General features: G+C 47.1%; 1 protein-coding gene across 3 annotated transcripts in view; it reads left to right on the top strand.

Moving 5' to 3' along the window:
- Positions 1–8,830: 8,830 nt before the first annotated feature.
- The window catches only part of NECTIN2 (nectin cell adhesion molecule 2), an 83,041-nt gene continuing 76,673 nt past the window's right edge, over positions 8,831–15,198 (top strand). For all 3 annotated transcript variants that reach the window (XM_035117524.2, XM_035117521.2, XM_035117523.2), the window contains exon 1: positions 8,831–9,101. In XM_035117524.2, the coding sequence (XP_034973415.2) occupies positions 9,044–9,101 (58 nt within the window). In that variant the 5' untranslated portion in view covers positions 8,831–9,043. The remainder of the gene's footprint in view (positions 9,102–15,198) is intronic.

Here is a 15,198-nt window from a genome sequence, read left to right as displayed (position 1 = left end):
TCCCAAAGTTTCGTGATCTGCAAACAGTTTTTCAAAATGGTATTTTAGCTGTGAGTAAAATAACCAGAAGCATAACATGCAAGACCTCTCTAAGAAAATAGGCAGTAGGTTAACGACCTTTTGTTATAGTTTTGCTTTCTCATTTGGTGAACTGACAATAGATTTTATGTTTGGAACAAAATCAGATGAGCCTAGGACAATAAAAGTTAATGATGCTTGAGCATGTTACGTTTGTCACAAAACACACACTTCCCCACCCTCACCATATGAAGATAAAAATCTATGCTTTAACTGTATTGTCTTCCTTTAGGTTCTTAGCGCTAAGACAATGTGGTGAGACGTTACCTTATGTGTGTTTCGTGCAACTTTCACAGCATGAATATCTTGTCATGTGTATCAATTAACACATGTGTCATGTGTATCAATTAACCCTCTTTTTAGGATCGTCGTAATTCTTTCCTGAGAATTTAATAATTAGCCAGCCTATTATTATTTGCACCAAACCAGCAATACAGGGCATCTTACAGAGTTTTGCAAAAAACAACAACAGCTGCTTGCCCTCCATGAAGTTTACAGTCTGAAAAACAAGTCACACAAAGGTGGCGATGGGCATATATTATTGCTCTTAGAATATAATTATATGTTGATCTATTTAGTAATTAGATGTCTTTTTTAGGTTAATTATAAGAATCTTCAGCCTTGGTATGGCTCAGAAAAGAGTAGGATTTATGTTCCTCTACCGCACTGCCCTTTCCTGAAGATGAACCTACAGAGATCTTGCTGACCCAGCTGATCACTCTTCTGAGCCTAGGGATCGGGTTACCTCTTCAGCTTCCGGACACCCCCTCTTCCCAGTCTTCTCCCTCTGATCACTCATCCCACCACCAATCCTGCTGGACTCTGAGACTTCTTCCCTTGGGGATTCCCCAGCTGGTTCCTCCCACCCTTCCTCTGCATCCAACCCCTCTGCGACACTTGGTGGCGCTGCCGCAACTATTAGTTTGCCTGGCACCTTTGTTATACAGTACACCTTTAGGTGCCAGGCAAAAATGTTCCTTTTCAACCAAGACATTTGGCTGTTTGGATTGACATCCTATGCCCTTTTAAAATGTGGTGATGGTATTTTTTTGGGGGGGGAGGTGTTATTGGGTTGCTGCTGCTTTTATTTTGATTATGTATTTTGTGGTTGTATATGTATATTGATTTTGGTAAAGGGATGCGGGTGGCATTGTGGTCTAAACCACTGAGCCTCTTGGGCTTGCCAATCGGAAGGTCAGCGGTTCAAATCCCCGCAACAGGGTGAGCTCCTGTTGCTCTGCCCCAGCTCCTGCCAACCTAGCAGTTTGAAAGCACGCCAGTACAAGTAGATAAGTAGGTTCCGCTGCGGTGGGAAGGTAACCATGTGCTCTGGTTTCTGTTACGGTGTTCCGCTGCGCCAGTAGCAGTTTCATCCTGCTGACCACATGACCCGGAAAGCTGTCTGTAGACAAACGCTGGCTCCCATGGCCTGAAAGCGAGATGAGCGCCGCAACCCAATTGTCGCCTTTGACTGAACTTAACCGCCCGGGGGTCATTTACCTTTTTACCTTTTTTTGATTTTATTTTGTGGCGATATATACATTTGATAAATATATTTGAATGACCTTAACAGATTAGACAATTGGGCCAAAGCAAACAAGATGAATTTTAACAAGGAGAAATGTAAAGTACTACATTTGGGCAAAAAAAATGAAAGGCACGAATAGAGGATGGGTGACACCTGGCTTGAGAGCAGTACGTGTGAAAAGGATCTAGGAGTCTTGATAGACCACAAACTTGACATGAGTCAGCAGTGTGATGCAGCAGCTAAAAAAGCCAATGCAATTCTGGGCTGCATCAATAGCATAGCTGCCAAGTTTTCCCTTTTCTCGCGAGGAAGCCTATTCAGCATAAGGGAAAATCCCTTAAAAAAAGGGATAACTTGGCAGCTATGCAATAGGAGTATAGCATCTAGATCAAGGGAAGCAATAGTACCACTGTATTCTGCTCTGGTCAGACCTCACCTGGAGTACTGTGTCCAGTTCTGGGCACCACAGTTCAAGAAGGATACTGACAAGCTGGAACGTGTCCAGAAGAGGGCAACCAAAATGGTCAAAGGCCTGGAAACGATGCCTTATGAGGAACGGCTTAGGGAGCTGGGTATGTTTAGCCTGGAGAAGAGAAGGTTAAGGGGTGATATGATAGCCATGTTCAAATATATAAAAGGATGTCATATAGAGGAGGGTGAAAGGTTGTTTTCTGCTGCTCCAGAGAAGCGGACATGGAGCAATGGATTCAAACTACAAGAAAGAAGATTCCACCTAAACATTAGGAAGAACTTCCTGACAGTAAGAGCTGTTTGACAGTGGAACTTGCTGCCAAGGAGTGTGGTGGAGTCTCCTTCTTTGGAGGTCTTTAAGCGGAGGCTTGACAGCCATATGTCAAGAATGCTTTGATGGTGTTTCCTGCTCGGCAGGGGGTTGGACTGGATGGCCCTTGCGGTCTCTTCCAACTCTACGATTCTATATTATTTAGAATGGAGCATGAGAGGCGGGTGCGTGCGCCAAATTTTGGTGTCGCGCAGGGTGCCACTGAAATTTGAGGCCCCAAGCTCCTCCACTGCTCTCCCCACCCCAGGACCAGGAACAAGTAAGAAGGGAGGCTAGTGGGGGCTGGATGAGGACACCAGTATCAGGCAGAGGACATTCCCAGCCCTCCTTGGAGATGCCAGGGATTGAAAACCTGTGTTCTGCACGCAAAGCAGATGCTGTCCCACTCAGTCACGCCCCCTTCCCACTTGAGGGTGGGGTGTACTTTCTGAGCAACTGCAGCTACCCGAAAATAAGACACTGTCTTATATTTATTTTTCCTCAAAACACACACACACACACTATGGCTTATTTTCAGGGAATGTCTTATTTTTTTCCTCCTCCTGCCGCGGCCGGCATTGCTGCTGCGCCTATCACTATGTCTTATTTTCGGGGTATGGCTTATATTCCTTGAATGCTTAAAAATCCTGCTATGGCTTATTTTATGGCTACGTCTTAAAATAGGGGGAACAGGGTAGACCCGTAATGCTTTGCAGTTTCCCTGCCTCACCCTGCAGCTGAATTTAGTCTTTATAACTTCCCTCTCTTTGGAGCGAAATATGAGTAAATAGTTTCTCTTCCTCCTGGTATTCTCCCCTGGTGCCCCATAGGAACAATGGTCAGCAAGCACTGATAAGAGGTGGGAGGGTTTGGGAGTTGGCCCCTTAAAGAATGGCAGCTTGTAAAGGATACAATAGACCACCCACAGCAACCTTCCATGGAGAAAATGCTATAAATCCATCTGGTCAAAGGAGCTTGGGGAGGTCTCATGGTTTCACCAATGCGTAACCTGAAACTCCAAAGGTCTCTGTTTGTGGCTCATGTCCGTGCTCCCTATAAATCTTGCCTTTTTAATTCTGCCTTCCTACCAGGACCTGGAGAAGGTTCAGGAAATACAGGGTAGCGTTTCAAGTTTTTCAGGTCTGATGAGAAATGACCAAGGGGTGCATGACTGAGGCTTAATATAATCTTGGAGAGAAAAGGCTTGGAGTAAAAATCAAACCCTGGATGTGCTAGTATGATTCTGCTAGTATGATATCAACTTCAGGTGTGATCACTCTAAAAAGCAACTAGTTCCTTTCCAGTTCAATTTATAATTCATTTCCCACCCATCCCAGTTTTCAGAATTTTACAACCCGCTCCTTTTAAGTATGAAATATACTTTAGGGAGACTGAGAAAACATCGGAACACACATGGTGTAATGTGAACAATTGTTTTTCTGCATTTCCGCCCCCCGCCCCCATGATTATTGTTATGCTTAAACAGCATCAATCACTTTTCAGATAGTTAAATATGATAAATGCAATAGACTAAAGTGCAATGACAGCCCCCCCCTCCAACATATATATGCCTACTCAGAAGTAAGTCCTATTGATTTCAGTTGGCCTTACTCCCAAGTAAGTGGGGATTGCAGTCTTCATTTTTTTAGATTCTGCAAGCCTCGATTTTTTAAGAGAGAAAAATTATTTGCTCTTCCTCAAGTCTATAGCAATGTTGATGCTTTTGTCAATCTGAAAACTTAGGCAATATTGGCCCATTTTTCTCCGTCTGAAAAATCATTTGCTCTTCCTCAACTCAATAGCAGTGTTGACGTCTTTTTGTCGATCTGAAAACTGACAGTGCTGATGACTGGGAGCTGGGGAATCCCCACTTAAAATTTCAATTCTGCCGCACACTCACTAGGCCAACTTAGCTGAGTCACTGTTCTTTTAGCCTTGGTATTCCCCTGTCACCAATCTGTAATATTGGAAAATTGTTCTGGCCTAATTTGCAGGCCTGTAATAAAAGTATAACTGCTATAATGTACATGGAACACTTTGAACACCTGAAATGTGCTACATTACTCTCAGCATTAAATCATAGGTTTGTGATAGATGAAAAGTAAAACCTCTTTCAGCAGCTGACAATTAATTTATATTAATTTCCACAGCATGGCTTGACAGACAAAAATATAATCTGGAGCTCTTTTTAAGATGAAGTACTATAAGAGATCCACATTATATTTTTGTCTGTCAAGCCATGCTGTGGAAATTAATATAAATTAATTATCAGATGCTGAATCCCCACAACGGGGTGAGCTCCCGTTGCTCAGTCCCAGCTCCTGCCAACCTAGCAGTTCGAAAGCAACTCAAAGTGCAAATAAATAAATAGGTACCGCTCCAGCGGGAAGGTAAACAGCGTTTCCGTGTGCTGCTCTGGTTCGCCAGAAGCGGCTTTGTCATGCTGGTCACATGACCCGGAAGCTCCCTCGGCCAATAACACAAGATGAGTGCCACAACCCCAGAGTCGGTCACGACTGGACCCAATGGTCAGTGGTCCCTTTACCCTTACTGTAAGATGCACAAATATGGAGATGAACCCCCAAGTTATTTGTGTCATCACAACAGCAACCACCAGGGGGTGAGCGATGCTCACAAAAAATTGTCAAGAGGAGGTGTGTCTGTTTATAGCAGTGGTCAGACAGAGACCAAGCAAGGTTCAGGTAGAGAGGCGACTGAGCTTTTGCACATTCAGCAATAGGAAATAGTTCTCCTGAGCCGACAGACAGGCGTTATATAAAAAAATTCCTTCCAGTAGCACCTTAGAGGCCAACTAAGTTTGTCATTCGTATGAGCTTTCGTGTGCATGCACACTTCTTCAGATACTGTACACTGAAACAGAAGTCACCAGACCCTTATATATAGTGAGAGGGTGGGGAGGGGTATTACTCAGAAGGGTGATAGGAATGGGTGATTGGCTGATAGGTGTGGTAAATAAACCTGTGGCCGACTGTTAACGACTGCAATTGGTCTTACAGGAAAAAGCAAGGGGTGAGATGGCTATCATGTATAATGAGTTAAGAATCCAATGTCTCTATTCAGACCAGGTCTCTCCATGGTTTTAAGTTTGGTAACAAGTTGCAATTCAGCACCTTTTCTTTCCAGTTATTTCTGAAATTCTTTTGTAATAAGACTGCTATTTTGAGATCTTGTATACCGGTAGAATGTCCTGGGAGATTGAAATGTTCTCCTACTGGTTTCTCTGTCTTGTGATTCCTGATGTCAGATTTATGTCCATTTATCCTTTGGCATAGGGTTTGGCCTGTCTGTCCAATATAGAAAACTGAAGGGCACTGTTGGCATTTGAAGGCATATACAATGTTAGAAGATGAGCAATTAAATAATCCTGAGATTGTATGTTTCATGTTGTTCGGGCCAGTAATGGTGTTGTCCGGGTGTATGTGGCAGCAAAGTTGGCATCTGGGTTTATTGCAGTAACTAGAATAGACGTTATCACTCCAGACTCCAGGTTGGCGGATGCTCCCCATGTAAGACAACAACATCCCTCCATGCAAGTATAAAACTAGCTCATCAGGGAGAAAGGCCACCTTCCTGCTGGGAGAGCTTTCTACTTGCAGGGTTTTCTTTAAAATACACACACAGGAAGCACACCGCATAAGCGGCACACACAGCCATCTCTGTTGACTTAATGCTGTTGAATGTGTAGCCGTTGCCTTTGGCAAAAACCCTTCAGTGTTAGGTTGGTGAGCATCCCACCTGATCTCACACCGTGAGAAAAGATGCCGTTTTCAGGCCTATCCAGGAGAACAGGAAGACAGATGCTGTAAGAACTGGGGACTTTTTAAAGTACCAGGAGCACGCTGGGATGTTCCTAACTGTCTTGAGATACCTCTAGAAATCCCCCGTGCTAACATTTCTGAGAAACCTCAACCATGGTCAACCTCATCCAGGAAATCAACAAGGGGTGAGATTATTTGGGGGTGGCGGTGGCTGTGAAGATTTGCAGGCCCAGGTTTTCCCCCCATAGCTTGTTGGTGTCCTGCCTCCACCACCCCCCCACCAGTCCCAAGGAGCTAAATGAGATTGCACAGGGAGCATCCAAAGGAAAGCCATTTGCTCTGCAACATCTCACAGATAAGGAAGTACAGTACACCCAGTGAGTGTGATTCCTCGAAATGATTGCTCACTTGTGCCATAAAGGAAGTCATTCAGAGAAAAGCAGTGCTTGATTTCTAAGGGGCAGGAATGGGGGGGGGGGGTAAGGTATCAGCACCAGGCTTTACTTGCAAGTAAACACCAGAGGATTGCCCTCTCTAAGGTATCATGGAGAGACAGGACAGGCAATGGTTATTATCAATCTTCAACATGGAGAGTTAAAAAACCAAAACACACTGGGGCAGGACAGGGATTTAGACTACAGCCCCACCTACTTTTATTAGTAAGCAAGGCCCATCACATTCACTTTGCATTCCAGAGAATGATATTAAGGTGGCAACGTTTCATTCATTGATCAGATTAAACACTGGAGGCTGCAATCAGATTCCCACTTTCCTCTGAGAAAGCTTCAGTGAATTCAGTAAAAAGAGATGTAAAGAACTGCATGGTTTATAAAAAAAAAATTTCCCAGTGGGCCAAAAACTTGCCCCACAAATAATAGGGCAGGAAATTTAAATGATTTTAATACAAGTGTTTAGAAAACTGCACCTGGTCTTAGGTGTTGTGTTTTGTCACACACAGGAGGCATTTTAAAAGGCTACCATCAGCTACAAATGCAGGTGGGTTAGTAACCTCCAACCCCAAAATAACCCAGATGCTTCTTGCTTCAAAAATATTATTCCCCCCCCCCCGATATACATGGAAATGTAGAGTTGGAAGGGGCCACAAGATTCAACCCCCTGCAGTTACAGGAATCTTTTGTTCAAGGTGGGGCTGGAGCCCACCACCCTGTGAGATGAAGACTCTCATGCTGTGTACAGACTGAGATATCCTTTGATTAAAAACTCATACAATTTGCTTTCACAGAGCTGCTGATCTCAATAAAATATACATAAAAGTTAACAGAGCCACAGAAGAGTTCAGAGGAGGCATGGCTGCGATCAGCCTTTAAAGTTGTACAGATACTTTTATTCTTTTTGTAAACTGCTCACTGAGGTTTTTACTACAATCAAGCGGCATATAAATCTTGTTTGATGAAGAAATAAATTTGGACCAGGGGCTGAGCCCTGCTGTCGGACCCAACGGGACTGCCAAACCTGCACAGGATCAGTTCCTGTGGGTTGCGCGTTCATGTGAACGCAGGGCGCTCTCTGCATCAAGCAAATCCTACCCAAATGCATGAGTAGGGGACCAAACCTTCCTAAAAAAAATAATGACGACCAGCAAGACTTAAACCCTCCCGAAGAGGAAGCAAGCCGCGTGCCTGAATCTCCCCAAAATGTGAAATCGATGGGATGATCTTCCCTCCTCTTGCCCAGATGTGATTCCACACATACATACATAATTTTATTTGTATGCCGCCTTTCCACAGTTCAAACCAGGGGTAGGCAACCTAAGGCCCGTGGGCCGGATGCAGCCCAATCGTCTTCTCAATCCGGCTCACAGATGGTCCAGGAATCAGCGTGTTCTTACATGAGTAGAATGTGTGCTTTTATTTAAAATGCATCTCTGGGTTATTTGTGGGGCATAAGAATTCATTCAGGTTTCCCCCCCAAAATATAGTCTGTCCCACCACATGGTCTGAAGCAGGCATCCCCAAACTGCGGCCCTCCAGATGTTTTGGCCTACAACTCCCATGATCCCTAGCTAATAGGACCAGTGGTCAGGGATGATGGGAATTGTAGTCCAAAACATCTGGAGGGCCGAAGTTTGGGGATGCCTGGTCTGAAGGATGGTGGAACCATGCTCAAGGCAGCTTACAATATGAAAAAAAAAATTCAGAACTACGGTACAACTTAACAAAAGTAGCTACAAACAATACATGAAAAATTAAACAAATACTCAACCAAACTGAACAATTTCCACATCAATCACAATGAGATCTATGATAAAGATACAAAAAACCCCAACAATAAATACGGTACTTCTAAGGCACAAAACATGAGTTTGACCAAACTGCGGGAGGCAGTGCAAGACAGGAGTGCCTGGCGTGCTGTGGTCCATGGGGTCAAGAAGGGTCGGACACGACTAAACAACAAGGCACAGAGAGGCGAAGATTCTGCACACACCCTTCCTTAAAGGACCCATTCATCCCTATGAGGTTCCCCATAACGTGAGCTCCAAATAAGGGAAATCTCGGCAGTGCCAGCCAGACAGGTGCGCTTGCAACGGGTTGAGGTGGGACGGGAGAAAGGGGGGGTGCGGTAAACCCGGGGGCGAAGCCCCGACTGGGCGTGGCCACCCCTTCCCCCCTCCCCTCGAGGGGCGGCGCCAAAGGCGCACCGGGCGATTGCAGCAGTAGCAACGCGCAAGCTGGGGAGACGCAGCAGTTGTAGCCACGGAGCGCGAGGAGCCGCTTCTTCCCCCGAAAGAGACGGGATTGATTCTAAGGCTGAAGCCGATCCAGCGCCGGACGGACGGACGGACGGACGGACGCCTCGACGAGCCAGAGCGGAGTCCCAGCCGGCGCTTGATCTGCTGCCCGGACCCTCCGCCGCCCCATGGGCGCGCCTCGGAGTTCGTGCGCCTTCGCGAGCCTCTTCTTCTGCCTGCTCTCCGGTAAGCCCGGCGCCGTCTCCAGCCGCCCAATGCCCACCCGCTTCCCTCGCTCTCCTGCCGGCTGGACTCTCCTTCGGCTCTCCTGGTTCCGGTGTGCCAGGATCTGGTGCTTCTTGGGGATTCCTCCTCCCCAGAAGCGCAGGTCTGCGCCTCCTCCAGCGCGGAGCGAACTCCCCGTTCCCCGGTTCCTTCCCACCGTCGTCGCACCCTTTCCAGCCTCTGCTTTTCCCCGATTCTGGCTGCTGGCGAGCCTCTTCTCTTCGAATTCGATTTCTCTCTCCCGCCTCCGCCCCATGGCTCTCCCAAACCGCTTTCCTCCGCAGCAGCCCAGTTGCCGGATAAAGTTTCTTTCTCCGCCCCCTCCCTCCCAAGATGGCGAGGCCCAGGGAACCTGTTTCTCTGGCTGGGCGCCCTGGGAAAGGCGGAGCGGGAGGAGACGCCCCGGAACACTTGCTCACCTGGCCGGAGCCGGCGGGGCGGGGCCGCAAGGTGGAGGTCTTGCTGCCTTGAGGATCCGCCAGCCCCACCACTCCCCCTTCCTCTGGGATCCTCCCTCGCCCCCTCCCCGCAGGAATCCGGAGAATTTCAGGGGCGGTGGGGAAACCGAGGACCAGGCTTCGTTCTGCGCCCCTGTAGCGCCCCGGAATGTTTAGTCTCACAAGGAATCCATTGCGCTTAGTATTTGGTTGATTTAGCTCTGTTAACTTGTTTTCTTTTCATGTTTGGGGTGGGAATAGCGGGAACCTTTGCTGAGTTTCTGATGGATAGATCTGAATGAGCACACATAATGTAACTGGTTGCATGATCATCACTGCAACCTGTAGATCTCACCTCTGAAATGATTAGATCTCCACCCAACCCTGGACTGTAATGTGTTTCTGGTAGGATCTGCTTGTGGCTAGTGTGCTATTTGTCAAATACTGTACCTGTATACACACACACACACACACACACACACACACACACACACACCAGCATACAGTAGCTCTGTTGCTTATTATTTTGTATCCAGCAGTGATGCCTGGAAGGATTTTCTGTGCGCTCCCTGCTGTTCTCTGGTCGTGATGAAAGGCTGCCTTGCACAGCTTGGTGTAGCTGAGCTGAGCATCCGTGCAGGTAGTTGCTAGGGGGAGGGTCCCTTCTCACCTTCATAGGCTGCTTCTTGAAAGCAGCTTTGCCAAGGAACAGAGGGCTCCCATTTGCAAAGACAATTAAGAACTGCAGTGTCTAGATGCTAGATCACACTAAAAGGTGCCACCTTCCTAACTCAGAGCAGGGGGCCCTGGGATTCAGCCAAGGGGCTTGCCAGCGACAGGGCAAGATGGTGGGTTCCATCGCTTGTTGTTTGTCCTCGGCGCTTGGTAATTAGAGACATGTTGCTTCCGAAAGAGGTCGTAAGGAATAAGATGAGCCCCGATGGATCAGGCCAGAGGCCCATCTTGTCCGGTATCCTGTTCTCCCAGTAGCCAAGCAGATGCTGGTGGCAAACCCTCAAGCAGGACCTGAGCACAAAAGCACTGTTTTCATAGAATCATAGAGTTGGAAGAGACCACAAGGGCCATCCAGTCCAAACCCCTGCCAAGCAGGAAACACCTGCTTTCCTTTTATGGCTTCCGGCACCTGGCATTCAGAAGCCCCCTGTTCCTAGCTGCTGTGACCCGAGTCCCTTGATGAAGAAGACTGTACCTCAGGTCATGCCTTGGATGCAGCAGGCATTGGGTTCAAGGGCCAGTGATGGAGGGAGGCCCTTCTCTGGGGAGCTTCTGCCAATCCTGAGGAGACTGGAAAGCCTGAGCTGGCATAAGGCAGCTTCTGATGTTCCATTGGGTTTTTAAACCACATTTCGTTTGGGGAACCCTGTCGACTGCCGAGTCCTTGAGCATCGCAGAGGATTTTGAGGCATGTCCTCAGGTGCACAATTGGTTTGCAAAGGCAGAATACAAGCCCTCTTTTATCACCCCAGGACACAATCTGTTGCTTTTCTGTGGCTGGATGAGGAAGATGGGCACAAATCACTGTTAAGGGAATTTTGTCTGCCATGACGCATCTTCTCATTGAGGAGGAAGTTCCATGGAACGACCGCAGTTTGAAAAAATGTGAGAAAAAGACGATGGAGGAGCACTTCTGCATTTGTTTGTTAGGAGCTGCTGTCAGATGTTTAGGGCAGGAGGTGGCTACTGCCATCATGGTTCCCGTGGGTGCAATGGTACCCTTGAGACTTTCTCCTGGCACCCACAAAGCCTCCGAACCGTCCCTTCCTCTGCCACCTTGTGATGAGGTGCCAAGGTTGGTTACCGGTACCCATTTCTACCTTGAAGAAAAAGGAAGGCTTGGAAAATGCAAAGCATTCTGGAGCAGGAAGCTGGAAGATGGAATTTCTTCCCCACTTCCTCTTTCAGCTCTATGTGCTTTTTCAAGACTAGTTGGATTAGTTGCACTGAATCTAGCTTTTATCCTTATCCCTTGGAAAAGCAGAGAATGTGTATGTGAACATGCTCCTTCTGTCCCTCTTGGGGAGCAGCATCCAGAGGAGGAGAGAAGTGACCTACAGCACTTGCTCAAAAATCCGGACTTCCTCATGGGCCTAAAAAGCCCAGCTAAGCAAATATTTCAATGGCGTTAAAAGAGGACAGGACAAGTTCATGAGCAGAAGGCCATCAATGGCTACTAGCCAAGATCGCTATACTCTGCCTTCAAGGTTGGAGGCCGTAATGCATCTGAAGACCAGTTGCGGGAAAGTACAGAAGGATGCGGGTGGCGCTGTGGTCTAAACCACAGAGCCTAGGGCTTGCCGATCAGAAGGTCAGCGGTTCAAATCCCTGTTGCTTGGTGCCTGCTCCTGCCCACCTAGCAGTTCGAAAGCACACCAAAGTGCAAATAGATAAATAGGTACTGCTCCGGCGGGAAGGTAAACGGCGTTTCCTTGCATTGCTCTGGTTCACCAGAAGCGGTTTAGTCATGCTGGCCACATGACCCGGAAGCTGTATGCTGGCTCACTTGGCCAATAAAACGAGATGAGCGTCGCAACCCCAGAGTTGTCCGCAACTGGACCTAAGGCTCAGGGGTCCCTTTACAGAAGGGGAGAGGGCTCTTGTGCTCGGATCCTGCTTGCTGCTTTCCTGTTCTGGGTGTGAGAACAGGATGCTGGACTAGATGGGCCATTGGCCTGATCCAGTAGCCTCTTCTTATGTTCAAATGTTCTGAGTTCCTGGGCGACCTCAGTTTCCCTTTGTTACTCTGTGGCTGACCTATTACCAGTATGGCTGACCTATTGCCATTCTTTTTTGGGGATTTATACAGTAATCCATCTATCCACATTCCGTGGGTGGGTCAGAAAGAAATATTAGATGCAATAATGCAACCATGAGGGACCCAGGTGGCGCTGTGGTTAAACCACTGAGCCTAGGGCTTGCTGATCAGAAGGTCGGCGGTTCGAATCCCTGTGACGGGGTGAGCTCCCGTTGCTTGGCCCCAGCTCCTGCCAACCTAGCAGTTCGAAAGCACGTCAAAATGCAAGTAGATGAATAGGAACTGCTACAGCGGGAAGGTAAACGGCGTTTCCATGTGCTGCTCTGGTTTGCCAGAAGCGGCTTTGTCATGCTGGCCACATGACCTGGAAGCTGTACGCCGGCTCCCTCGGCCAATAATGCGAGATGAGCGCGCAACCCCAGAGTCAGTCACGACTGGACCTAATGGTCAGGGGTCCCTTTACCTTTACCTTTAATGCAACCATAATGCAAAAGTGACAACAATCCATAGAAAAGTGTTGTTTGAATAGAGGCAGCGTAAAACGGTTCACAATCCTGGTATAAAACAGTTTAAAAGTCTGGGTGATAGCTGGGTAATGTTAACCCTTTCAGTTGGTGCGTTATTGTAGGAATTGGGGTGTGTGTGTGTGTGAACTGTTGTTCGGCTGTTGTCCATGCCGGTGTTTCAAGCCTCTGGTTGTTTCTTTGAGGAATAATGCACTAACCATTGGGTATTGGGTATTGAATGTGTTTCTCTGCGAAAACCTTTTCCTTTGCACACGATTTCTGTTGTACCAATGTGTTAGGTAGAAATACCTCCTTGGGGGTTGGTTTTTAAAAATGAGGTAACTTAAATTGCCCAGAAAAAGGCCCAATTCAAAACCATTTATTTAAACTAGCTTTCTCATTTTCAAATTCAGACATATCCTGGGCAAACTTGCATATTAATTGGTTGCTATAACAAATAAAATGTATTTTTTTGTGCTGTGCACGTATATGCATTTGCTTAGAAGTGCAGTTGTGAATTAGCAGTATCTGCTTGGAGTTTTCTGTGCTCATATAAGGACACTAAGTGATATCGTTTCCTTGAAGATTGTGCTGCTTATCTTCCGGCCATGGAAATTAAATGTTCATTCATTTCTGGCTGGCAATCTGAAATCATAATTTGGACAAAAATAAACACAATATATCATCTCAGAGTAGGCTACATGCTTTCCCCACCGATTTGTTTCCCACAGAAAAGCAGGCTTTCCTCTCAGTATGTTGAGTCATGGTTTCAACTTGTAGATTGACTATGTAGTTCTGCTTGTAAACCCTATTGAGTTCAATGGGACTTACTCGCAGGAAAGTGTAAATAAGATGCACCCTATGTTGATATGGATGTTCCATGGGTTAACAGCCCAGGGTCATTTTATACCAGGGGCAGATCTTCTATCCGGGCAAATCACCTTCTCAGTCCGGCCCATGGACGGTCCAGGAATCAGCGTGTTTTTACATGAGTAGAATATGTCCTTTTATTAAAAATGCATCTCTGGCTTATTTGTGGGGCCTGCCTGGTGTTTTTACATGAGTAGTATGTGTGCTTTTATTTAAAATAGCTGGCCCGGCCATGCGTTGCTATGGGTTTTTGTGTTAAATGGACTTTTTAAATGAACTTTTTTCTGTTAAATGGACCTTCAGAGTCTCCCTTTAGAGTCCGCTCACCTGCCCAGTCCCAACCCTGACTCCCCTACTGTAAGTTTCAAAAATAAGACTCCCCCCCCCACGCGTGTTCCTGAAAATGTCCCCACCCCCCACTGCTTTGGCTGACTGAGGGTCCTACCTCTCCCCCATGGCTATGTGTTTTCCCCCTCCCTTTTTGTGCCTCATCCCTGTGATTCCCTCACCCGTGAAAGGCCCATATTCTGTTTGTTTTTGCCTGTGGCCTACTGGGCAATGCTGTGTCCTACTCAGTTTTTCTTGTCCCAACCCACCCCCACTGCTTTGGCTGACTCAGGGTCCTCCCCCCCCCCCCGGCTATGTGTTTCCCTCTCCCTTTGCTGTGCCTCATCCCTGTGCCCCCCACCCTTTGGGAAAGGCCCTACCTATTCTGTTTGTTTTTCCCTGCTTGGCAATGCTGCGGCCTATTGAAAAAGATGGGCCTTGTTGCTGCAAAAGGACTGTTTTCAGTTGGTTGCGGCGCAGCTTTTAGATGCTGCTGGAGTCTTCAGAGCTTCTGGTGGTGACGTCTAATTTGGGCACCACTTTTTTGTGTCATTAAGGTGTGGGGTTTTTTTGGGAAAAATTATGCCAGATCCCTCCCTGATGGGCAAGGTACTTTGTGGCCAAATTTGTTGCATTACGGTTCAGCAGTTACGGTGAAAGGCTGTTACATCTGCGCACGCAATGCCTACATTTTTATATATATAGATGCATCTATGGGTTATTTGTGGGGCATAGGAATTCATTCATTTCCCTCCCCAAAATATAATCCAGCCCCCCACAAGGTCTGAGGGACAGTGGACTGGCCCCCTGCTGAAAAAGTTTGCTGACCCCTGTTCTATTTCTTTGGCGATCCCTCGTAAGAGTGTCTTCCATGAACGTGGTATTAACAGTGTGTCCATAAGTGACTGTGGAGGCCAATTCTGGATCCACACGTCCTTCCACAGTGGGGGACATAGGTTTCTGGGCAGAAGTTGATCACGATGAGAGGTTTGCCAAACGTGCCTTCCTTTTGGGTCGTTTCTCCCTGAGTTTGTGCTTCTTCAAAGTCTGTGATGCCTTTGGTAAAAGCTATTTTCCATTGGAGCGCTCGCAGGGACAGAGAGATATTAATGGAAACATAACCGATGTTCTGTTTTCCAGAAATC

Source organism: Zootoca vivipara, chromosome 6, assembly GCF_963506605.1.
Source record: "Zootoca vivipara chromosome 6, rZooViv1.1, whole genome shotgun sequence".
Taxonomy (NCBI): domain Eukaryota; kingdom Metazoa; phylum Chordata; class Lepidosauria; order Squamata; family Lacertidae; genus Zootoca; species Zootoca vivipara.
The sequence above is the reverse complement of the archived record's forward strand: the minus strand, read 5'-3'. Positions and strand labels throughout refer to the sequence as shown.